Genomic DNA, 26,024 nt, shown 5'->3' with positions numbered 1-26,024 from the left:
ACTTCTCTGCCCTAGAGTAGGATGCAATCACTCCAGAACGTGTACAGGTTTTCCCGGCTATCCAAAAGCAGAGCATTCCCACGAAACCTCTGGTAAACCGAAATGGCTCAAAGCGAAGAAGCAATTACCGTTAATTTATATGGAAAAATTTTGAGGGTTCCCAGACCCCAAAATCACCTTTCTTAGGCCTGATTACCTTAGGACACATCTTGCTAACAGATGCACAAAATAAATCGAGACAAAACACAGATGTTCACAGACACAGTTCAAAGCTCTGGCGGCTTGATGCTGAGATGCCGAGTGTGGTTCTGGGGGAGGGAGTTTGCAGGACCACTCTCTGCTGAGGGTACACACACCTCCATAGCAGCTCACTGCAAAATGAACGCTGGACACTATTTTCACTTTTCATCTTTTTCAAAAAAGTTAAAATCCTCTTCAGGTTTCTTTCAGTTAGCAAAAGTGGGTACTAATACAGGTCTTTACTGAAAGCAAAGTGGTGTAATGCAAACTTTCGAAGAGTGGACGATACCTGTATTTACTGACTGTGAGCATAGCTATAGGAAAGATACAGGTCTGAAGATGCTGAGAACTTCTGTGCACTCTCATCTTGCAAAGCCAGTTACTAGAACATTTGTAAATGCCCACTTACAAGGGGCACATCCCCCCTAACTTTGCCACAGTCTCCCCCACTCCCTACGATTACACTTAGTGTTTCTGAACTAATTATGGCTTCTACATAGCCCCTGTAGGTCTTACAGTCAATGGTACCTGCCTACTAGATTCTGGACTGCAGGGGTAGTAGGTCCTGGGAAGAAAGCTTCCCCTCAGCAGTGCTGGAAAATGTGGGACATCCCCTGGATACAACAGACCCAGCTCTTATGGCTTAGAGATGCGCTGGTAGGGGGAAGGGGGAGGGGGCCAGTCTCCAAGTCCTTCAGTTATTCCCTAAAGATCTTGGGCAGCAGAACAAATCAAGCCAAAAGTGGAATGAGAGTTCTTCCTTGTCATCATCTCTCCCCCCACCACCCATCCCCTCAATGCTGCAGACCCCAATTCTGTTCTAACCCACCCCACATAGTAAACAGAAACCGCCAGATAAAACGTGGCTTGAACAATAAGGCTTTTATTTCCATACCCAGCAGAATAATGGGAGGGAGGCAGTTCCTTTGGAAGTTTGACTTGGAAACTGGACAAATCCAACAGGAGTCATATGAGGCCAACAGTATCTCAGAAATAAGGTAAACCATGCCTGTAAGCCACAAAAAGGCCCCAACTGAGGTCCTCCTAGCCAAAGCTGAGTCCCACCCATGCCATAACTCGTAAAAAGAGAATGAAGACCACCAGTGGGCTCAGACTGCTGTGAGTCCCTTCCAGCTGGCAGAGTTCATGAGATGGCCTCCAACACAGGCACTGACAGAGGTAACTTTGGCAAGGGTCCTGGGCAGGCTAGAAAGTGCAGCATAGCCCCTAAGAGCATCCCACACACCTGGCACTCATCAGGAACATTCCCAAGGTGGGTGGGTGTTCAACTTCTGCCTGACCGCATCCTCACAGAGGCTGTTCTCAGAGCTTCTCTCCCGCGCTCGTCTTGTTATGGTGAACGAGGAGAGAACACATTCCCTGCACACTTAAAGCCTTTCTCCAGTGTGATGCTGAATGAGGTAAGGCCCTTGGCTGAAGGTTTTCTCACACTGGCTGTGCTCAGAGGGCCTTTCTCCATGGTGAATTTGCTTGTGCTGAACGAGGAAGCCTCTCTGGTCCAAGGCACTTCGAGCACCTCCGCCTTCATAGTCTTCCTTGGGTCTGAGTTTGCCAGGGGCGAATGAGGTTGGACTAGCAGCTTAACGCTCCCTCACACTAGCCATACTCAAAGGGCTCTTATGCAGCACAAATCTGAAGTTTGGGCAGGTTTTCCCACATTGCCGTACTCCTAACATCCTTCTAGGCTGTGCACGTTCCAAGCTAAATCAGAGCAATGCTTCATTCTGTGCCTTTAAAAGGATTTTCTCAGGCGTGAGCAGTCTGCTGCTGCATGAGCTCAGAGATGCGGCTAAAGGCCCCACTACCACTGCCTCCAGGAGCCCTTCCTCCCGTGAACCTTCTGATGCACCGCCAGTATGGATCCTTCCCTGAAGCATCCTTGGCACACTGGCTGCGCTCTCAAGGCTGTTCTCTGGTGTGAACGGCGTTGTTGAATGAGGCCAGAGCTGTGGCTACAGAACTCCCCACTCTCACTGCCCTCCAGCCGGCCTCCAGCGTGGCTGCGGGCAGCTCCCTCGTTTGCTGTGCCTTCCCGAGGGGAAAGGTGTCCCCGGGGGGACTGCAGGGCTGCGCGGCTCCCCCCCCCCCCCCACGAGCGGCCCGGTGCTGGAGGAAGGCACACGGAGGGCTTCTCCGACGTGTGGACTCCACGGCTCTCCTGCAGGGCTGCTCCCAGCTGCTGCTCCGGAGCTGGTTTACGCTGCGGCCGCAGCCTCTCCCGCACGCCTCCGCACAGCCAGCTTCTGCCCGCCGGGGCGCCGGGCACTCGGCCGGGGTCTCCGCCCGGGCCGCGCGGCGCACGGACCTGCCCGGGGGTCGTGACCCGGGTTACTCTTACAAAACACCCCGCCCGAAGGAGCTACCCCCGGCGCATCACCACGCGGCCTCCGGGGAGAAGCTCGTGGCCACAACCCCGAAAACCCGGCCGGGAATCCTCCCTCCCGGGCAGTGAGAGACCACAGCACCGCCGAGAGTTCGGCTCCAGAAGCCCCGCCCCCACCCGGGCCGCGCGCTGGGGAACACCCCCTCCTGGGTTCTCATTGGCCCGGCGCCGCGTGACATCACCAAAATGGGCGCCGGGAAATGACATTTCCACACGAGGCGGGGCTTCGCTTCCTCTTAAAGGCGATGCGCCAAGATTTACATGGCAGGTGCTCCAGTGCCCCCTCCTGCAGAGCAGTGGGTGTGGTTACTGTCCGAGCACCTCCTTCGAGTTGTTTTTCTAGAAATTTGATTTTCACATTTCCTATCACACACTTGTTGACGGTACCCCTATCACTGGTATCAACGTGACCTGTAACACTGCCCTTTTTCACAGTGATTTGTACGCTCTTCGTCTTGATCAGTCTCTCTGCAGGTGCAGATTTTCTTAGTTTAGGAAGAAGCAACTTCCGGCTTTGCTGCTGCCCTCTTGCTTTTGTTTTTAATGAATTTCTGCTCCTTACTTCCCCCCTTCTACTCTCTGTGGGTTCATTTTGCTGCTCCTTTCTAACTCATACCCTCAGCCTTTCTTCCTTTTCCGCTTTAGCTCTTGACCCCTCCCTACGGGAAATGAAGATTCGATGGCTTTCGCTCACACATTTCTGCACCCCCATCCTAACGAAGTCTTTCAGCTGAATGGTTCAAACTCAGTGTCCATCCTACTAGGACCACATCAGTACTAACCACCGCGGAGTCAGCTACTATTACTCTGGTCGCTTTTTGTTTCTTGCCCATCCTTTTCTTCTCCTCGGAGTTACATCCCTTGGTTTCCTAGGAACTTGTCAATAACTGAATCCCAATTCTTATTCAAATATGTTCAGAGGCAGGAGGCAGTCTAAGAAATAAGACCTCTCTGGGGCTTCCTCACATCTCCTCCAGACTGGGGGGCTTCTATGCCTGGTGCACGGCCGCCATCCCAGAAGTTTGCATGCTCCTGGTGTCGGGTCTCCCATTTCCTGGGTACCATGTTTTCCCCTTTCTTGGTGTACTCCTCATTTTGGAGGAGTACATCCTCTAGTGGTTTCCTACGGGTATGCAGAATATAAATTTTTAAAGACACAAGTCTGTAGCTTGGCTTTTAATCTAGCTGAAAATATTCCCGTCAGAATTATTAAAGTGAAGGGTCACCCTCCTCCATGGCCCAGTGCGGCATTGAGGACTCCAGAGCTATTCTGATACCTGATAGTGCATACATGTCCTGGTTATTCGCTCCACAAGTTGCGGATCTTTTCTCTCCAGTACTGAAATTTCAGTGATGCGTGTTGGCAAGTCGTCTTCCACTGTGTTAGCACTACATTGGCTCTTATACTCTGGAAACTCTGCCCTTTGTTCTCAGAATTCCCTCCATTTGTTAGAATCTACTGTAAGACGTGGGACCATTTGTTTGGCCGCATTCAGTATTGGTATGTTAGGTCTTTCCTCTGTCAAAATCCAAACCGCATACTGAATTAAACAAAACAGAAAGAGGAGTTTACTGCAAGGCTTTCAGCCTGCAAACCAGGTAACTCAAGGCTACAAAAGCAATGAGTCCCGAGTTGCTCACAGACTAAGGGGCTTTAATGGGAAAAATACAAAAATTACTTTGCTTTTTCAGCTGATTGGTTGCCTAGTGGTGTTCTTTCTTATTTGGATGAGGGTAGCTGAGTCAGGGAACAAGAAGTTCAGAGTTGGGAGTAACAGACCCAGCAGGTGGGGGCTGGCTGGCGACCTCTGCTGACTTCTGAGAAGGGCCTTTCATTCCTATAAGGTTGTTTCTTTTACATGCCTGCACTGATGGTCTCCATTTCGTCCCTGACATAAGGGACTTCATTTGCATCTGGTTCTATACCTTAGGCTGGTGAGATTCCCTAAGAAGCCTCTTTCTGCTCTATTCCTGCCTGCAGGAGATGAGCCCGATTCCCAGGTGAAGAGTCGACATATGGAAGGCTGTATGTGGCAGGCCTCCTCCGTCTTCCACTGGGTTGGGGCAGGCACAGCTGCCCAACTGCATGTAGCACAGTCAGGACAAGGTCTCAACCTGGCTCTCAGCCAGTCCTCCCACTCTCACCCACAGCCGATTCAAGAGCCTTTGGTTGCTTTGCAGGGAAATCAGATTCTCAGATACTCACTTCTTCCAAGGGGGTTTTCTCAGTGTTTCTAGATCAGTTATCACTCATCTGTTTTCTTGAGAGGCTCATTCCTAAATTTTGTTGCTATTCAGTCAGCTTAGTGGATCTCTACATTTTTTAAAAGTAAAATTCTGCTGTCATTTTAATGGGATTTCAGAGAAGGAGTTATGACAAACGGCCACACCTACTGCACAGAAGGCTGGGAAATGAAGACTATTCTGGGAATTTAAGTGTCCAGCTAAAACTGTGGGCTGTTATCACAGATGAATACTGGACAGTGAAGGAAAACCACCAATCTCTACCACACAAATTGAGCTGGTTTTGAGACAGAAAGTGAGGCCACCTTTCCAGCAGAGCAGGAGAGGTGTGCATGCAGCTAGGGTTGAAGAAGATGAAGAAGATATCTGAAACAGCAGACACACAGAACATGCTAGTGTTGCTAGATAGGAATAAATGTCTTTATTTAGTTCCTTCACTCCTGGGTCCATCCCAAGGCTTCGTACCTCACCCTCCCCTGTCAAAACACGTCACATGTAACAGAGGCCCAGAAACAATGGTTTTGCCCACAGTTCTCCACCACCTCCCCCCTGCAGCACTGTAGGGACAATTCACCTTGCCTGAAAGCAAGGGGCACGTTCTCTTCAAACTGGAAACCCCACCTCGTAAATCAGGCTTGGCCAGAAGTTTGTATCTGTGCCACCTTCTGGGCACCCCTCTACAACACCAAGATCCCTCTGAGCAGTTCAAAAAAGTTCCTCTCTCCACATCATTAGAAACTTTCCTGAGAGGCAGTCACTTGGCTGAAATGTGTATTTAAAGATTTCACAAGACCAATTTCTACCCATTAAGATAAACAGTCCAAAAAATTAAGGCATTGGGGAGGGGGTGAATTAGAGGGTAATAAAGCATTTATTAAAGTTACAATAACATATCAAAGAGGTCCATCATACTTTTGGAAATGCTTAACCAGGCACAAGTGCAAGAACAGTCACGGCCCCAGCTGCTGCGAGCAAACACGCCTGCATCCCCAAAGCAGGAGGGACAAACAGGGTCTACGGTGAACGTTCCTGTCAGCCTGTCTCCAGCCACACAGGCCCACTGCAGGTCCCACTCTTGTGCCGACCACCAAACAAGCGCCAGGAGCTGTGCAAACACTGCAGAGCAGAGCAGGGACGCTGCTGGCTAAGCCACGGCAGCAAGCTGGGACTTCACACGCGCACAAACACCACACTCAAACTGCAAGGATGCACACTCGTACGTCACCTGGTAGAGATCTGAAATCAAACCAACTTTAAAAAAAAAAAAAGGATGCCCATGCATTCCAGACACTGCGCAATTCCGTGTTAAGGCCACAGAAGTCTCCCCGCCTCACTTCTCCATCTGATTGTCTGCCTAGAATCTATAGTATATAATCTGTACATCACCATACTCCAAAATCGGCACGTCCCTCCCGTGGAATTCTCCCAGGACACAACTCCACTAACCATTCATGAGCGCACATCAGTTACTTTATTCCACACCGAGGGGTCAGGTTCTGGGGGGCAAGAGGGGAGTAACAAGTAAGCTGGGGAGAAGGAGGTCATGTGGCCAAATGAGGCACTTCCAAGTTGGTGCAGAATCCAGACCACTCGGGACCGGTCACTGGGCGCCTGGCAGGCGGCCAAAGGGGCAGAAGCGGAAGCTGAAGCCTTAGATCCGGAAGACCCACTTCTAGCGCCATCACCAACAGGCCACGGAGCCACCGGCCCCCAGGCCTGACGTCAGGGCGGTCCTGACCGAGAAGGCCCCACGGCAGTTCCAGGGAGTGTTCTCGTGGGTTTGGGAATGGCTGGAGCCTGGTCACCGCAGGGAGGCTCTGTCACTGCCAGACCACAAGCATGCCTTCCCGACACCGTGCACAGTGATCTCGAGCTTGCTCTTGGACTACGAGGCAGCAGAAATACAACCGCGAACAGGCTGTTTTAAGAATCCAAGAGGAATTTCTCATCATTACGTAAACATACACTGTAGCTAGGCTGGGGTTCCCTGACTCTGTGACTTCAGACACTGGCAGGCTTAGAAGAAATTCTGGGGCTTGACAAAGAGCAACCAACATTTTATCTTCCAACCAAGAGCATTTTAAAAAATAAAAATATTGCCCTCTATTACCACCTTCATTACATAAAAGTACACGTTATCACCCAAATTAGGAAGGACATTATCTTGGAATAAAATATAAATCTTTAGGTTGAATAAACTTACTTCATAAGTAAGTATTGTATTTACTTGTATTTACTGACCTGCACAGAGCTCTCTGTGCCAAGGGCCTACGCTGTGGGCCCCCAGGACCGTCCCTGCCCCGTGGGGCCCCGCCCCAAGGTCACAGGCCCTTCCAGCACCGTCATCACCTCCAATGCACATCCACTGAGAAGAGGGACAACAGTCACGACAGCAGTTTACAGTCACAGGGACTGCTCAGTACAAAGTGCTTTCGCACACGTCCTGTGCGGGCACAGTCGGAGCACTACAGTGCGAGCGGGGGAGGCCACGCACTCACACCACAGCCTGGAGCCCGCCCTGGCCACACGGCCGTGCGTGGAAAAGCGCAGGCAAAGCACTTCTCTCTAAGGCTGAGTTTCCTTTGCTCAGACCTCTGCCTGCTGCATGTTCCTCCCCTTCTACTTCTGCATGAAACTTTGACTTAAAAAATCAATTCAGAGAAGAGGGAAAAAAGAAAAAAGGATGGCACTTAAGCCTGAAAACAGAAATATAACAACACTAGGAAACTGCTAATTGTCCTCTTTTTAAAATCACCTAACAAGTACATGCTGACAGAAATTTACCAAATGCCAAAAGAGAACATCAAAAACCAAGGACTGCTGCCTTAAACACTTTTCTGGAACAAGGCAAGACATAAATAAATATATAAATAACATGAGTAATACGAAAAGGCACAGCCACGCATGACACAGATGGCTTTGGGAAACAGACTCAAACTCCGCGCCCAGATTGCCAGAGCGGAATTCTCAGAGGTTATCAACACTGCCCCCGACCTCAATCCCTGCCCATCTGTCCACAGCAGCCAAGGCCCGCAGTAGAACGTTGTTCAATGGCCAGGAGGTGCCCCACGAGTGGGAACAGTCGGGACACTCCTGGGACCAGGCTGAGGGGACACTCCAGCTCACTCCCACTAGTGCATTGTACCCTCCCTAGGGAGAGCTCCAGGGCCTGCCGGGCAGCAGCCTCTTCAAGTACCACCACGTTTCCTGGCTACAGGGGACCTGGGGGCCCCATGCCTCAGAAACATGATTTCATAGAGTGTTCTAACGGAGCTCCTCTTTCCTCTTCAGCATCCCATCCCAGCCAACAAAAGGAAAGGGAGCCTCAGTGAAGTGAAGTGTCACTCGAACAAGCAGCAATGACCATAAGCAACCATCAACATTGTCCTCAGTTTCATGTTTGGCAGCTACGAAGTTTCAAACTAGAGGCTGAACCTAACAGTCCGCAGGATTCCAAAAGCATCAGCAAAGTCTGGCTGAACAAACAATCAGACCTGTGCTCTGCAAAGGAAGAGTGGGGGCTCTGGTCCCCCGCAGACTGGCCCGGAGCACAGCACATTCGAGGGGCAGAGCAGGAGAGTCCCTGCTCCCTGGCTCACCCTCTCCCAACTCACACTATCTCCCTGGCCAGGTCTGGGGGAGACCCAACTATGAGAATCAACTCAGTCCATTCCTTTTAGACCCTTTTAGACTGAAAAATCGTTCAATCCCCCGAACGAAGCCCTGCCCTTGCTTCACCAGGCAGCAGACCCTGATACCACTCTGCACTGGGCCCTGGCCTCTGTGCAGCCCGAAAGTCGTGCCTACACATGCGAGACTTCTGCACTCGCTAGGGGGACCCTGTCCTAGCACGCCTCTGCAGAAAGCACCCAGCGGGGTAGACTCAGAGCGTATCACGCGTCTGTAACATGGCCTACCTGGACAGAACCTGAGCCAAAAGAGCCGAGGCAGGGGGACACAATGCTGGAAGAGCTGAAAAGTAAGGTGAACTACCACACACTCCAGAAACTCCTGTCTCAGCCACTCAGGGGTCACCAAGAAGGTGACCAGCCACTGCTTTCCCACCCCTAGTGACGTGAAGCCCCTGCCAGTAGCCCAGTCCACCCCTGGGTGGCTCCAACTTCCCTATATCCAGGGAGCTCTACCTCCCCACAGCTCCTGCCAGAGCCTAACTGTGGTCCTGGTCCCACCCTGAATGCCACAAAGAACACCCGGAATCCCTTCTCAGCTGAAGCCTTTGTGGCACTTGGCTCCGGCTCTAAGGACCCACATCAGCTACCCACAACCCGCAGCTCACAGCATCGCTCTGACCGGCCCCCAGCTCTGCATCAGCCCAGCCGGACAGGGGCCCAGGCCTGCAGCAGCGCACAAGCCCCATCTCGGGCTCACACAGCCATCCCACACTTACACTATGGCCACGGCTTGTGATAGGGTCACTGTAGCCACGTGGAGCCTCCAGTGATTGTGTCTTCCCTCTGAATCATCCAGGGCCTCTTCTCCGCTCGGACCTCACACACGCACCTACAGGTCACACAGCCCGGCGTTCGGCAGAGCCGTCCGGGACACGAGGTGGGGTTTAGAATTCTATCCTCAAGCCGCGTAAGACAATGAAAGACACTGCCTGTCTCCTCGGCTAAAACCTACAATGCTGTTAGTAATTAAGTATATCTGTATCACTAATTCAATTATTACAAATTCGATAGCTCTTAGGACAGAAAACCTGAACACAGATTTGAAATCTGCCCACTCCCAAACACTTCTGAAGGTTAGAATCACGATTCCACACAATGGTCATCAGAGGCTTCCAACTACCAGACGTGGTTTCCCAGGAAACAGCATCACCTGGAGAGCTCTGAAGAGGCAGCCGATGGCCCACCTCTTCAGACACAGCCAGAATGAGCTGCACAGCCCGTGTGTGAGAACCCTGCCCATCTCACCTCAGCTCGTCTCACCTACCAGCACCCCCAGCAGGCCCAGGGGAAGACTTCTGACTCACTGCTGCCCCTGTCCTCACGTTCTAGGAGCAACTACCAAGACATTAAGTCCAAAAAGGCAAAGAGCAATCAACCAAATGCCAGATGTATTGTCCACTGGACCCTAAGCAACGGAAAGCCTGGAACCATCCAGAGGACAAGGGAATCTCCCCGTCCTGGAGCACCGCAGGTGCTCCGTCAGTTAGAACTGGCAGTGAATGCTGTTGGAGCGGTCCTTGGTCCAAAAGTAGGCAGGCATTTTACTGGCAAGTTCTTCAGTGCGGGCCTCCTAAAATCAATCCGTGTCTGGAAGCTCCTCAAAGGGAAAGGGCAGAGAGTTCACGAGACCTGCTGGCGTGACGCGAGGCACAGGTTGGTATGAGAACAGGTGTGGCACTGCAGAAGGTTCTCCCTGTAGACTCGGAACAAAGGCAGGGACTGACTGAGCTCACACAGCTGGTCCATGCAGCCAAGAAACCATCCTGGAAGGAAGACAGTTAACGGAGGACACTGCCACAAGAAGAGAACACGGAAGTGGCAAGGAAGGGGTGAGTGTAGACACATGCCACATGTCACCCCAAGGAGTAGGGAAAACAAACTAGCAACAAGTCCATGAACTGCATTTCTGTACTCTCTCTTTTTTTTTCTTTTTTTTTTTTTTTTTTACCAAAACTCTCTTTTCATTTAGGTATTAGAAGGCTTTAATCAAATAATTAAATTGAGAAGTAAAAATATAAACAGAAGCACAGTTCTGGAAAGCGCTAGGAGTCTTCCCCGCGGGAGTTATTAGCAGGTCTCCAACCTCAGCCCGTACTTACACACACCGCAAGGCCCACTTCATGAATATGCTACCGTGAGAATCCAAAACAGAGATACTGAGGAAGAACAAAATGAAGTTTTGTATGAACTTTTCAGCTGACAATGACCCCAGGACTGTCCAATGCCCCAAGCACCTGAGATGGAATTACAATCCAGGAGAACAAGGCCGTTTCTGCTTTACCAACAGCCAAACGGGATTCCGTCAGCAGCACAGACAGGATGTGGTTCACGGGGCAAGAATCGGTGTCAACTTTCACTGCAGGTCACCTTCCTCCACCCTGCAGTCCACCGCTGCACTCGCATTCTACTCATAAAGCAGAAACTTTTTTATGGGGTCTGGCAGAGGCAGCGAGGGAATCAGATGGAGTCGGTATTTGCCAAGAGCTCTTCTCACGGCCACACGGCACAGATTCAGCAAGGTCCTGGGGACACCTGGAACGCCGTGGGAAGAAAGGGGGACAGAGGGAGGGAGGTTAACCTTTGGCTGGCTAAGACTGACAGCCAGAACTGCCGGCCCCCCAGTGTTCAGTGGAGAGCAGTCCCTGGCGAGGACGGTTTCGTCATCTGCTCCTCCCGTCTGCGGAAGGAGTGAAGTCTTCACCTGGGGCACCTGCTCACCGGGACAGCACCTCCTTGACTGGGTTTAATTTCCTAGACAGAAGTAAGAGCTGACCACTGAAGGCCCTGGCAGGTGTGAACAATGGACCCTTACCCTCTGTCAGCCTCTGCTCCTGGTCAGTCCCAGGAACTCCAGGGGGACCCAGGAGAGACAGGCTGACAATTTTGCTCTGGGTCAAAACAGCCTAGCCACGTCTCCGCCTTGTGAAGTAGGCCCGACGCAGGCAGCTTCGATCAGCATGGCTCCAACTGACCATTAGCCAACTCTTTCGGGGAAGGCTCAACGGGAGCACGTTTTAATGACTGGCGTAGGAAACTCCAACAACAAAAACACAATAAACTCAAGTTCTGTGGGAGGGTTAGGGAAAAGGTTTTCAACTCAGATGCCCTCAAGACCCCGGCGAGAAGGAGGCCCACAGCAGCCTGCAGGAGGCGCACAAGGTCCACTTCTGGGCCCCAGAGAGTGCCTCGGACAAGAAGACCAAGCCCAGGATCACTGCAGACAATCTAGCTATCGACTGACTAATTCATTGGCAAAATCTTTCTTCATAAATAAGCAAGCTATGGAGTTTATTCTAACAAAAACCAGACGTACCACACAATAAAAGTAACGGTATTTGAGTGGGGCTGAAGAAAGGGAATGAGGATGTCTAGAGGAGAAAGGACTTGCAATTTGTTGTCAGGCAAAAATTTAAAAACCATGCGTAAGTAGGGACTTTGGGGTCACAAAGCAGAGCAAAGAGATAAAGAGACTATAATTTCAGGAACTTTGAACATGTACTTTTATATATTTCTTTATAGCAACGCTTGGTGTCTAAGTATTTGAAAAGACCAATCTGGAAGTATTCTGGAAACTTCCTAGCCCTAACTGCAGATTCTGACTAAATGCTTCATTGGAAAAGTCTTTTTTAATCACTACCACTTGATTCATTCAAATGACCCACACAGACTGCAAGTCAGAACGGAACTCAGGCCACTTACTTCTGGCCTCTTTAAAGACCTGCAAGGCCTCGGGGTCCACCTTCCTTCTGCCTCTCGACTCTGGGCCCAAGGATTCCCACTTCACCAGGTTCAGGTTGGCTCCAAACTCTACGAGCAGGCTCACGAAGGCCGCCTCACAGCCATGACGCAGGACGGCATCCATGACACACCCGGGGGAGCCCCTGTAGAAGCCCTGCGTGTTGACGGGACCATTGCAGTTGAAGTCGGGATTCGCCCCCGCCTGGAGAAGCAGCTTGAAGCACTGGAGGTTGTGGTAGGCTGCGCTGATATACAAGGGGCAGACCACCAAGGAGGTGAGGCGCCGGGAGAAAGGGGGCCGGATGTCAGGAGTCAGGTGGTGGTTGACATCGACGTCAGCCCCATACCTACAGGGAGACACAGGGAAAGTGAGACCTTGTGGTAGACTGACCGAAGTCAACTGATCCCCACAGCACCAGAGACAGGCCTGACCTCCGTGGGCAGTGGGGAACCACTGAGGAGACGCCACAGATCACAACGGTCTCATGACTCCCAGCAAGGTAAGACAGTAGTTAAGAACTCGGTACCCACTCACACAAAAAATGCATCAGGGAACTCTTCAAAGCCTTTGAAGAGCTGACAATCTTATGGCTATTCAAACTAGGTCAAAGCAAAGAAAAAAAAGGAAAAATTCGAATTCATCTTATGAAATTAGCAAGACAATCACAAAAACCTGACAAAAGCCACACCATAAAAAAAAACTACCAACTAATTTCACTTATGAGTATCAGCTTAACCACCTTCAATAAAATGTTAGCAAAGCAAATCTAAAGTATATAAAGAAAACAATATACCATGACCTCATGCGGGTTATTCCAAGAATGCAAGGGTGGTTCCAATATTAGAAATTCTAAGAACACGGTCCATCATATTCACAGAACTAAAGGGAAAATCATGATTACCTCTATAAATGAAAAAAAGAAGGCATGGGACAAAACAACACTAATGCAGGTTTATAAATAATAAAATAAGAAGTGATAGACATTTCCTTCACAAGATAAAACCCAGATGTTGGCGTCTTACCTAACGGGGAAAAGGGGGGCTCTCCTTTGGAAGCCGGGGCAAGCCGCCTACACCCATTCTCCAGCCCACTATTATTCAAGCATTTTAAAGATTTGAGAGAGAGAGAGAGAGAGAGCTCGTGGCTTGATCTCAAGACCCTGAGATCATGACCTGAGCCAAAATCAAGAGCTGGACTATAAACCAACTGAACCACCCAGGCACCCCTAATTCAGGCATTTTAAATAAGGGTATTAGTTCAATCAGACAAGGGAAAGCAATTAGCTGATTACGATCATAAAGGAAGAGAAAAAACTTTCCCTATTTTCAAAGGATATGACTATGTCTGGAAAGCCCTGAATAATTAATGAAAATACAATAAGCAATGAGAGAATTTATTAAATACTTTAATGAAGTTATAAAACCAACAGCCTTCATACATACAAAAATAAGTTCAAAGACAAAATGGAAAAGATCTCATTTATGGAAGCTAAATAAATTTTAAAATGAGATCTCTAAGCATAAACTTAATAGTACATGTCCAAAATGTGCATGAGGGAAGTTTAAAAGACACTCCTAAAGTCACACAAGTAGACTTAGGAAATGGAAAGCCCCACCGCCGCCTTGGAAAGGGGGGCTCAACACTATCAAGAGGTCAATTCTCCTTTAGTCTATCATATAAATGAAAATCCCATCCTTAGAACTAAAGCACTTGATTATAAAACAAATAAAAGTAACATCTCTGGAGCTACAGAAGTTGATTATAAAGTCCATTTGGACGATCAAACAAGAAAAGATGTAAAAGCAAAGCTTTTTAACATGAAAATTAAACAAAGAAAAACTTCTGCATGGCAAAAAGCAGCATAAGCAACGTAAAACAGTAAGTGGGAAAGTTGAGGGAATGTTACAAAGGATTAATATCCTTAATATAGAAAGAGCTAATACAAGGCAACGATCAGGGCGTCTGGGTGGCACAGTCAGTTAAGCATCCAACTCTTGGTTTCAGCTCAGGATATGATCTCAGGGTCATGATCCTGGGATCGAGCCCTGCATTGGGCTCCACACTGTGGACTCCTTCTCTCCCTCTCCCCCTCCCCCCTGCTTGCTCACACTGTCTCTCTCAAATAAATTTTTTTCCTAAAAAAAGGAGCAGCTCAACTGTTCTACAGGAAAATGAGCTAGAGACGCTGACAGTGGCAAGCATCCCTCAGCCATCTGAAAGAACGCTCAGCCTCCCTCATAACACAAATGCAAATTAAAACTACCTTTACACCTGAAATTAATGTAACATATTTTTTTAATTAAAAAAAAAAAAACTACCCTGAGATACTAGTTCTCACCTATCACACTGGGGAAAATCAAAACTGTATTGACCAAGCTTTAAAGAAACAAGAAGTCTCATTCCGTTCTGGGGGCAATGCAAAATGTAACACTCCCACTAGCAGGGAATTTGGCAAGAGCTGGCAAAATTACATATGCATTTACCCTCTGACCCACCAATCACACTCTCGGAATCTCTTCCCAAGATACACTTCCAAAATTCTGAAAAGACGCATGCACACGACAATTTATCAAAACATTATCCGTAAGGGCTGAAGGCAAGAAACCACCTGCGCGTCCCTCAGCAGGAGACTGGCTGAACAAACCGTGGTCCATCCATATAAAGCAGCACTGAATCACTATGAAGAGGCGTGAGGAGGATCGCTGACTACTGCTCTGGAACGACCTCAGAACACATTTAACAAGTGAGAAAGGCAGGACCGTGAAAGTGTGTACTATGCTACTGTTTATCGGAGGGAAAATGGTTACTCGACATATACACATTATGGTTATTTTTTTAACAATGGAGGGATAAACCATAAAAGTTTTAAAATGGCCATCTACAGGGGAGTTGAAGGAGACCAACACAGAAGATAGACTTTTTTTTAATATACTTTGTTTTATAGATTTGACTTTGGAACCACAAAAATATATATATCATAAAACAAATTAAATAAAAAGCAATCCCCAAAAATTAAAAGCAAAAAGAAAACCACGTTAACCCAACTACGTATCCAGACGGTGCCATTATGTCCTGCCTGCAGGGTGGCTCCTCTTTCCTGTTGTACTAAACCACCAGATCAGCCAGACCACCCCCAGCATCAGATTCCCCTAGAAGGACCTGAGACAGGAAGCACAGCTGGCCAGCAGGGAGCTTCATGCAGACGGGCACGCTCACAGCAGTCCCTGCAATAAGCCCCATGGCTGTCCGAGGGGCCCAGGGACAGCCCAGACGTGAGGAAATGCATCTCTCACAGGACGGGTGCAGGAGCGGCCTGACCTGGAAGCCTCATTCTTCAGCAGAACCAATCTCTAAATGACTCTAAAAAGGCAGAGGTTTCAGGGTCCCCTCAAGGGACCTGCCCTTGTCCCTGACCTCAGGGAAGTCGAAATACAAGACTCACAATCAGGAATTTGGAGTTCTCCCAGCCCAAGGGCAAACTAGCAATCTAAACTAAGCAGAGGCCACTGACTCAAACACAGAGGGCAGCCCGGCTCAGGATATCAGGGTCCTGGCAAAGTCAAGAGGGTGCTTGCTAAAAATGCTGCCTGGCATGGGGTGTTAGAGCCCACATGGGGTGAGGAGTCATGTGTGAGAGGGGGCAGCAACATCAGATTGGTTACTGGGCGGGGGGGGGGGGATAAATTAATAAATATGTTAAGGAGAAGGGGAACCAGGTCTCTGCTGGAAAGGCAAATAATAAATTCAGAAAAGGAGAAGTAGGCTGACCCCTGCGGTACCAGACTGGATTGGAAGTATCAGGGTGAATTCTACTGTCGACGTATGTAGACACAGAAATATAGACAGAAATGTGTATCTGTAACCTTAGCTCTGTCCAAACGGAGGGCCTGAAAACAGCAACAGCCCATAAGCAATAAACAGTATCGATATCCAGATCTTGGTTTCTAACCACCATTCTCTGCTAAAAGAAACCAGGACTCCTTGGAGAAATTACTAGTTCCAGGGCTAAGACAGGCACAGTGCTAGATGCGCCTAGACTATATTGTTATAAGAGAAAGTAAGAAACTGTTCAAAGGATGCGGGGGACATGTCGTAAGGACAGAGCTGGGCTCCACTTTGACAGGGCTCTCGGCAGCCAAATCTGAGACAATCTGAGCATCAAAATAGTAATAATAAGGGATTATAACTCTTTGGATAATACACGAAACTGTAAGTCTAACACAAATAAATGAATAAATTAAAAATTTGATGAGAAATACGATATATATGTGTTGCTCAGTTACCTCTCCGCGAAACACGAATTAAATAATTACAGAGGGAAAGAACAGCTTTCCAGTGGAGAAACCTGACAGACACCCCCCTAATCGAAAGACCAAAGTGAACTCAGCAGTAAGCAGCCCAAGTGCGATCCTGTGCAACCTGACAGGACGTGGAGAAGGGCGCGGCCTCCCTGCTGTGAGATCCCCGCCTGGCACGCATTGCCCACTCTCCTCTGAGTCAACACCGGCCAGCCAGCACCTGCTTCCCTGAGCTTCCATCACCCAGACAGCCCTACAATGCCGCACAGGTTTTGTCGGCACAAGATTCATGGCATTAGAAAATGACAGCACGTAGAAGCAGAGAAGACGGGCGACAGGCGGGGGCCTAGGGCACAGGAAACAGCACCATTTTCCAGGCCATCACACAAACGGCTGGTCAGCAGTCATATTCTATCACCTGTCTCTTCAACACATTCCGAGTGTCCGAAGGAACTTCTCCCTGAAGCCCACACTCTTGCTTGCAGGCAGCACAGACCTAAGGAAGAGAAGGGACGGGCACACAGACCGATATGCTCACAGGACAGTCCTCTCCCCACTGAAGCCACGCAGCATCGTCGGACACCACAAATGCAAACACGGCCCGGCCTCCTAGACGCTCCAGCAGTGACAGGAGAAACATTCTACAACCCACACCAAACCAAGCAGAAACTGCCATTTCACTTCATACGCTCAACCAAGAAAGAAAAAGAGAACTAGATTTTAAGCCGTGATTTTTTTTTCCCTCCTCCTGTTAGGGATAGGTCTTCCAAAATGTTTATAATTTTGGGCAATATGACAATCTGGTATTAGCTGAGCTATGGGAAAGACAGCCCTTCATCCACTCATAAAAATATGCTGGATTGGATCCAGTTAATTTTAATTCTGAATATTTTCCAAAATTCCCCTCCTGCTTTTAATATCTCTGGCAAGGAACCACTGGGACAACTCAGTGAATCAATATAAAGTTTGCACATACAGAAACACCACTCCTTACCTCTTTTTTAAAAACATCAGCAACATATATCAAGGGAATTTACAAGTAACAGAATGGAATTTACTTGCAGGGCAACAGCAAATTACGGCGTGACAGCAAAGAGCCCTGCATGTAAGGGACACTGACCTAGGAAGGCAGGAGCTGACATCATATTTAGACTGTATTATTTGTTCAGTAACTCAACCATATCACTCCCATTTTCCAAAAGTCAGTAAGTCAGTTAGCTGGTAATTTAGAAAATAGAAAACTTTTTCGCATGTGTTCGTGGTACCTCACTGTAATAGTAATGTCCTACGCTCCAGTGAGGGAATGAGATGTCTTAGTAACAGTAACACTTTCTCAAACAGGGCATCTGTATATGTACTTCTGAAAGTCAAGCCTGCAGTTAATTCAAAGCAGGTGTGCATCATGAACCCACTGAAATGCCTAAAGGGATTTCCGGAACCAAGATAAAATTTCATTGATTGATCCTATTCAAAAATATTTCCAAATTAATGGCTTACATTCTCTAAGATGCAAAGATAGGGACTGAGGTGGCTTGGATGATTAGGCTAAAAATTTTTAAAGAGAAGGGAAATACCACAATACCCTCGTCTGTATTTCCAAAAGCCAATTCCATAGTGATTAAAAAAAAAAAAAAAAAAAAAACTTTTAATGAATAAACATATTCTCAGTACCTAATTCAAAAACCACGCCCTGCGCTGGGCTAGGGGACGCCAGGTCTCTTGCTCCTCAGAGCCACCCCCACTGCAGCCTGTAACAGCAGGACCCTCACCCAATCCTTTCCACACTGAACACTGGCTACCTAAACTGTCCTCTGTCCAACCACAGGAAACACCTCCAGAGCAGGGCACAGGAAAAAAGCATCTTTGGCGGAAAGAAGTCACTGGAGACACAGAAAATGAAATTGTAATCTGGTTCAAATTCTTGAAAAATGTAACCATTAGTACAATTAAAATAAGACCATAAACTATCTAAAATAATAGAAAGGGAAAGCAAAGAAAATATAGATCACGGAACAAAGATACAAAATAAAGAACGGCTAAGAAACCATAGAGACATAGACCTAACATCAGCTATGGCAATAATGTGAATTGTATTTGAAAAACAAAGAATCCTATACAGTCAAATAAGAAAGGTGAGCACCCAAAGAACTACTTAAGCCCACGAAGATTAAAAGCTAAATGTGGCACAATGCTGTGTAAACGAGCCCCCAATGAGACCCTTCGGCTTGATAATGAGCATAACCCACACGCAACAACTTTTAGCACCAAAACACAGGAAGCAAAAAATCCTAGAAATAAAAGGGGAAGCTGACAAATCACAACAGCAATGAGAGACTAACAGACTTCTCTGACCTTGGGGCAGATCCCATGACTGAAAGTGTAAAAAAAAGAGAGGGCCCATGAGTAACATGACTAAGGCCACCATACTGTCCTATGCAAATCAAACACTCCAGTCATGTATTTTGGTACAAGCATCCACAACAACATCGTGTGACATGAAAAAAAATTAAAAACTCAGAAGAAGCCCCAAAATGCAAATTATAAGCTCCACATTATCTGAGCACAATACAATAAAAGCAGTTCATAAAAATGTGTATTAAACTTTTCTCCTCCATAACCATACAACAAAGAGGAAATCAACTTCAATAATACCTAATTTAAATATGGGGTAAAAGCTTAGCAGATAAGACCAAAGCTACACGCAAAGGTAATAATAACCTTGAGAGCTGACACTTTGAGAATGAAAATGAATAATCATTCAACTGAAAAAGGAGAGAAATAAAGTAAAATTAAGGAAAATGGGAAAAATAGAAATAGAAATTAGTAAGCAGAAAAATAAGAGGACTGAGCTAAGAAGTAGCTCTTTAAAAAGCCTAACAGACAATTCTTCCAACACGTCTAACTTTACGGAGAGAGAAGTAAGTACAGACAACAGGGCAAGAGAACATGGCCACGGGGACTAGAGGCCATGGGGCCACGTCCCCCACAAGGGCCCGTGCAGGGCGATGGTCCCTAGGCTTCTGCAGCACTGACCTGATGAGGGCCTTCAGAATATCGGCCCTGCCCACACGCGAGGCATGGTAGACGGGGGTGCTGCGGTGGTGCCGGCTTCCGTTGGGGTCGGCGCCGGCTTCCAGGAGGATCTGGGCGCTCTCCAGGTGTCCATTCACCACAGCCACGTACAGGGCAGTCTGTCCTTTTACGTCCACGAGATCCACCTCGGCCCCTTTCCGGATAAGGAAGTCCACACAGTTCCCGTGGCCCGCGGTGGCCGCGATTCTCAGCGGTGTGCAGGGGAGCCAGCCACAGCACCAGACAGACTTCTCGTTGATACGGCTAAGAGAGAACACAGGGAGCCGGGCTGTGAGGGGCAGCTGGGAAACCCACAAGCGGCTCTGCTTCCTCTCGTACTGGTCCATACGAGGAACAGACATCAGGAGGGCAACTTCTTCAAACAGACACCCCCGTGGTTCAAGAGTGCCTCCACGTGTGCTCTGCTCTATGAAATGCTGGATCGGTGCACGGGGCGCAGCAGATCTGAAGAGCCCACTCCACGGCAGAGGACACGGAGCCACAGGCTGACTGACGGACAGAGAGCTAAGGTCTCCACAAAGGGAGGAAAGGTCCGCCCAGGGAAGCAGCGTGAGATCAAGGGCAGCACACTCACGGGCAATCTGCCAGGGTCCCAAGCACCCACCCCCCGACCCAGATACTCGCTGTGAAGGCCTGAGCTTGGGCCTTAGCATCCTCACTGGGACCAGGAGACCCCCGTGGCCCCCCTACCCATGACACAGCACAAATGACAGCCTGCAGGAATCGCTTAGGCCACGCAGCACCTCACTGCCGGCCAACATCAGCAGAGGGAAACGGGCTCCGCTCAGCTCTTATCTCACAAGGAGGCCGCAACTCCCTGTCAAGGAGTGCCCTGCCCTGGCCGTGCAGGCCCACTGACCCACCGCGTCATCAACCCAGACACAGTTCACTGCAATCTCCCCGTGCAGCTCTGAACGAAGCCTGGCCATCCAGCTCACTGATGCAGGGGCACAAAAATACGTAGTGGGGCAGGGGCTCCTCCTTCATCTGCGCACTGGCTCCCATGAGCCAAGAAGACCAAGGGTTCATCATCAAAGTACAAGCAACAGAAATAGATCATTGGGGAAAGCCAAATATAGGAAGAAAGAAAAAAAAAGTACTTGGAAAAGCAGTATGAAAATACCTAATTGAACTCCATTGTTTTTATTCTACTGTTGCATCTGCAAATTTAAGGTTTCCTTTGGGCTTGAGTCATTTGCATTAAATATTCATGCAGAATCCATCTGACATCTTTGTATGACAATCCTTTCTGGATATTTAGAGCTTTTTTTTTTTTAAATATTTATTCTGATGAAATAATGTTAAGACATCAGAAGTTAAAAAAAAAAAAAAAGAAAGGAACCTATTGTTGAATTGTAAGAAATCCTTCTCCTGGGAGCTATTCATAAAAAGCAGCATTAATTTCAATATTGACACGCAGGCATTTCTTCTATCAATTCACTGCCATCTTAACCCTGAAGGGGAAACAGACACAAAGCAGGAAGGAGTTTTTGTTTGCAGCTCAGTTTCTAATCTAGCTGGGACTCCAATCTTCGACCCACCAAGCCATTAGAGACACCCAGAGGGAAGGCAGACTCTGTGCTCTCCCAGGGGTCCCTGGTGGGGAAAAAAGTAGCATCAGCACAGGCTGCTACGAAGGAAGAGCCTGAGCTGGTGCGGAGGAACAGGCAGGATCTGGCGGGCAGCAGGCCCAGGCCCTACAGACAAAGGAGTAAGAAGGTGAGCACACAGCATGTGCCCGGGTGATGAGAAGGCCGGTGTGAGGCTGAACCCCAGGCCAGGGGGGCAGACAGCTGGGGACCACAGACGCCAGAGGAGGGTACATCAGGAAGTCTGCACCCAAAGGGGGGTAACCACATGAAAATAACAAAGTTAGGTGAACTCTAGTATACAGCTTAGGGTAAAGAGCCACAGAGACTTGGAAAGGGGCAGGACCACTCTTAAAGAGAGTAACAGTGCTGCCATCAGGACTAACATCAAGAAAGCTGACACCAGAGAGGGCCAGAAGTTTCCTGAAAATATAAAGGTCAATGACGGAGCTGAACTTGAACTCAGGTCTCCCCACCCTCACTACCTGCCTATCTCCTACAAGTCTGACCACGCTCCCTCGGTCTCCTTTTCTCCCGTCCTCTAACACTGGAAAGCAACGGGGTCTTCCCGTGCACACCAGGGAGACACAGACCCTCAGGGATCACGCACCTCGGCTTCCGGCAGCACTGGGCCAGCCCCGGACAGTGATGCTCACCTGCGGTAGCTCTCCTCTTGCAGCAGGCTCCTGAGGGTCTGCAGGTCCCCCACGTAGGCTGCGTCATGGAGCCTCGTGTCCTCACAGTGCTCCAGCGGATGGTCACAAAACTGCTCCCTCAGCCACTCCTTCAGATTAGGACCTGCACTGAAGAGAGGGGCTCCTGTCAGCTAGGGGAAACCTTGCCAACACCAGCCAACAGGGGGCGCCGTCTGTAGCGAGCCCTCTGCGCGTAGGAAGGCTACGTGGGTATGCTCAAACTCTCCAGAATAAATCATTCCCAGGCTCCAGAAATGCCCAGAGCTTAGAAAAATACAGAAAGTTTCCCTCAGGGAAACAAGCATATTCCTGACACCAAATGTGACAAGAGTACTAATTTTGAAAACGGTGGTGAGACAGGAGGTAATGAATCAACCCTACTGAAGAATACAGAAGATCCTAAACAAAATATTAGCAAGATAAACTTAAAATACATATCAAAAAGACACCATAATATTACTCTATTTATCCCCAGAATGCAGCAGTGTCTTAACACTGGGGAAAACCATATAATCATCACCTATATTACAAAAAGACACTTGCATTTGGCAACACTCAACAGGCACACAAATGCGGCTGTTTGCAACACGGGCGACCACAGCAGAGCTGACCTGGGCAATGACCTCACAGGAGCCTCCGTGCCTAACTCCTCAGACAGTAACCTAAGATGGGCGCACTTTATCGAATGTAAGTTACACCTCAGTAAGAAGGAAAATGTTAAATTATATGCTTATAACTAGAAAGCCAGCTTCACATAATGAAGACTATCAATTGGAGAACAATAACAAGAGTAAACCATACCATGTGCCCGGACAGGATGAGTCAATGCTAGACAAATTTTAAACGATAACAAATAAATTAAGTGGTTTAACAAATCTCTTTGGGATTTTTATGAGATGTGACAAAAATATCATAAAAGTCTATCTGGACGGGCACCTGGGTGGCTCAGTCAGTTAAGCATCTGACTCCTGATCTCAGCTCAGGTCTTGACGTCAGGGTCCTGAGCCCAAGCCCCCCACTGGGCTCCATGCTGGGCATGGAACCTACTTAAAAAAAAAGTTCATCTGGAAATATGAATGAAAAATCACCTGTTTTTTAGTACATATGAGAAAAAAAACGACCCTACCGGTTAACAGAACATATTATTATCTTATCAGAATAAAAAAAATAAATCAAACAGAATCAATTGCCCAGAAAAGACCTTAGGATAAAGATAAATGGGTATCAAAATCTGTGAGGAATAGAAAAAGTAGTTGCTATAGACTGTTTGTGTCTCCCCTCAAAATATGCTGGAATCTTAACCCCCCAAGGTGATGGTATTAAGAGGTAGTGACTTTGGTAGATGATTGCATAGATCACTAGATTATGACAGAAGAGCCTTCATGAATGGGATTAGCGTCCTCACAAAAGAGACCCCAGAGAGCTCCCACACACCCTCCACCTGTGAGGACAAAGCAAGAATACTGCCACCTAGAACCAGGAAACAGGCTCCTGGCAGACGAAGAATATGCTGGGCCTTGGTCTTGGACTTCCCAGCCTTGAGAGCTATGAAAAATAAGCAGTCAACAGATTTGTAAAATCAGATACGTATTTGCAAATTATCGAGTTTTCCCCCTCACACTAAAGCCCAGAAAAAATCTCCAGATAATCAAGAGTTCTGCAGACCTCAATACAGACAGGGGCATAAGGAAAGAGCATGAACACGGACTCCCAGCACATGGCCAGGCACAGGTGGAAAGCACACCCCTCCACAGGTGAACTCTATCCAGTGATGAAGTTGCTTTTACATTCAAATCAAATCTCTTGAGTACCTACTGCATACAAGGATTGACCATGGTACAGGCGATGATGAGTAAGCTTCCTTGCCCTTCAGGACTCAACAGTTCACTGGCAGGTGGCAGGGCAGCCAGGGTTCACACACACACAGGTCACTCAAGCGGATCCCACAACCACACCTGCAGCCGATCAACAGGCAGGCATCAAGGAACCCTTAGCGCCGCCACCGACCTTCCTTCAGCTGTTCTCCTCCACAGCAGTTACCCTGCAGTCTCACCCCCCCGAGTGAAAAAGCTCAAAGCAGGAGCGAGTAAGATATAGGAAGTGTAGAGCAAAGACTGACAGATAAGTGGGAGCCACAGATTTTTGCTAAGTTCTTCTCTGGGCCTCCCTTGACCAGCCTCTTTTCAACCCACTCCCTGGCCCAGCTCAACGCAGCCTCCTCTACATCCAGCTCCAGATCAATGGACTACTTCAAGTTTGCGTGTTTCTGATTAGCTTCTCCACTGCCAACGCAATGACTCCACATAGGACTTAGACCTTAACTGGAAATCTCTGTCTCCCCTCCATTCCCAGGCCTGCAACACTCTAAATAACAAAACAGTACTGCTCAGATAGGAGAGGCCCTGCATACAGGCCAGAGCAGCCTGTCTTCCACGCAACGCCCTTCTATACTGGGAAGCGGCCATCCATCCTCCTCTGGTTCCATACCTCTCTCTCACGTTCCAGTGACATCCCAGACACTGAAGTCCTGTTCCCTGGGGTCACAGTCAGTATCAACCACATCCCAGGGGAGAAGGGGCTTTGTCTGAACTGTCCTTGTTCACTGGGGTGTCCCCAGCCAGGAAAGGTCTGGCCGACAGCAGTTCCTCAATAAACGTCTGTTGAAAGCATGGATGGAGGGATGAAAAGCGCTATTTACACCAGTCTCCAAGTGTCATCAACTCCTTGGAGGGGTAGCTCTCCAAAGACACAGATGAACACGTGAAGTCCAGAGCACAGAAAAGCATTTGGTACACAGGGCAAACTCAGCAACGAACACAGAGGAAATCCCACCACAGGTTAAGAGGGAACCTCTCCTGAACACAGCAAACACCACACTTCACTGGCAACTTCACATCTGCTTAGTAGGAGGGTCTCAGGGTGGAAACCCTACGTCTGATGGCTATATTGGGTGGTGAGGGTGAGCCTTTCTAGCTGCCTCCTCTGCTGGTGGGCCACGGGCCCCTGGACATGCTGTGTCACGGACAGCTCGCTGGGGATGCTGTTATCGCTGTCCCTTGCCTGTGCATGTGCGGTAACACCCCAGGCAAAAGCCGTGGGTGGCAGGGCGGAGAAAAGACACCTGCCGTGAGGGACTGGCCTCTGGGGGCTTTCCCGACCCGTGCGCTCAGAGCTGGAAGATGATCCGTGTCCTGTTCTTACAGTTAGGGCCCTATCAAATCCCCACTGGTTCATGGACCGGCAGTTAGAAAGCAAGTTCCACAGGAGAGGAAACCGAGCGCGAGGATGTCCACGCGAGGCCGAGGAGCCGGCACACGCAGCAGCCGGGGCCGCCCCGTACTGCGCGCCGCGTTGATCCGACCTCGGCGGCAGGGCGCGGCTCCGTGGGCCTGGCCCTTTGGGGACTAGGACGCACGGCCCCCGCCAGGGCGCCGCCGCCGGGGTCCCTCGGCCAGGGCGCTAGACCCTGCCCTCCGCTGCCCCGCCGCCCCGCGGCCCGGCGGCTGCGCGCACGTTACCTGCGGGCCCCGGCCCGGCCCGCCCGTGGGGGCCTCCGCCCTCCGCCATGGGCGCTCCGGGCTTAGTCCCGTCCGCAGCCCCGGCCCGAGAGCGCCCCACCGACCGGAAGCAGGGCGGCCACGGCCACTTCCGGCGCCGCGGGCAGGTGGATCGCGTCGGGGTCGCGGCTTCCGGCGGGCGCGCCCCTCCCTCACGGGCTAACGAGGCCCAGCGCAGGGTGCCAGCGCCTCTGCCTCCGGGCTCCCGGCCGGACGTGAGGCCCAACGAGGCGGGGCGCGAGCTGTCCGGAGGCGCGCCGTGTCGGGGGCGCGCCGACAGCGCGGTGGTTTCTCTACCGGAGTAGAGGAGTCTGGGAAAACACTCTCACCTGGGGGGCGGAGCCTAACTCTTACCCGGGAGCTCTGGTTGGCCGGGCCCGTCCCCGCCCCCGACCCCGCCCCCGCGAGAGAGGCGTGGCCTTGTGCCCGGCCGTTGTGGGCGGGGCCGCGGGCGGCTGGAGAGGCCGATTGGA

General features: G+C 49.4%; 1 protein-coding gene across 2 annotated transcripts; it reads right to left on the bottom strand.

Moving 5' to 3' along the window:
* Positions 1–5,281: 5,281 nt before the first annotated feature.
* Positions 5,282–25,861, bottom strand: ASB1 (ankyrin repeat and SOCS box containing 1). 2 transcript variants are annotated; one of them, XR_006408492.3, is made up of 6 exons: positions 25,513–25,861; positions 21,956–22,097; positions 19,651–19,953; positions 12,280–12,665; positions 9,297–11,112; positions 5,282–6,806 (listed from the first exon to the last, which is right to left on the bottom strand). XR_006408492.3 is itself a non-coding variant. In XM_044380455.3 (5 exons), exons 1-5 carry the CDS (start codon positions 25,559–25,561, stop codon positions 10,985–10,987), a joined length of 1,008 nt encoding a protein of 335 aa, XP_044236390.1. In that variant the 5' UTR covers positions 25,562–25,861; the 3' UTR covers positions 5,282–10,984. The 2 variants fall into 2 exon arrangements, 1 of the variants encoding a protein (XP_044236390.1); XM_044380455.3 differs by having other exon boundaries at positions 5,282–11,112.
* Between the last annotated feature and the right edge of the window lie 163 nt (positions 25,862–26,024).

The sequence above is a fragment of the Ursus arctos genome, unplaced genomic scaffold, assembly GCF_023065955.2.
Source record: "Ursus arctos isolate Adak ecotype North America unplaced genomic scaffold, UrsArc2.0 scaffold_1, whole genome shotgun sequence".
NCBI lineage: Eukaryota > Metazoa > Chordata > Mammalia > Carnivora > Ursidae > Ursus > Ursus arctos.
The sequence above is the reverse complement of the archived record's forward strand: the minus strand, read 5'-3'. Positions and strand labels throughout refer to the sequence as shown.

Coding starts and splice junctions, on each gene's coding strand:
- ASB1 (XM_044380455.3), bottom strand. CDS start 25,561: ATGGCGGAGGGCGGAGGCCCCCACGGGCGGGCCGGGCCGGGGCCCGCA. Junction 22,098..25,512: donor GGCCGGGCCGGGGCCCGCAG/GTAACGTGCGCG, acceptor TCTTCAGTGCAG/GTCCTAATCTGAAGGAGTGG. Junction 12,666..19,650: donor ATTCTGAAGGCCCTCATCAG/GTCAGTGCTGCA, acceptor GTCTCCCTGTAG/GTATGGGGCTGACGTCGATG.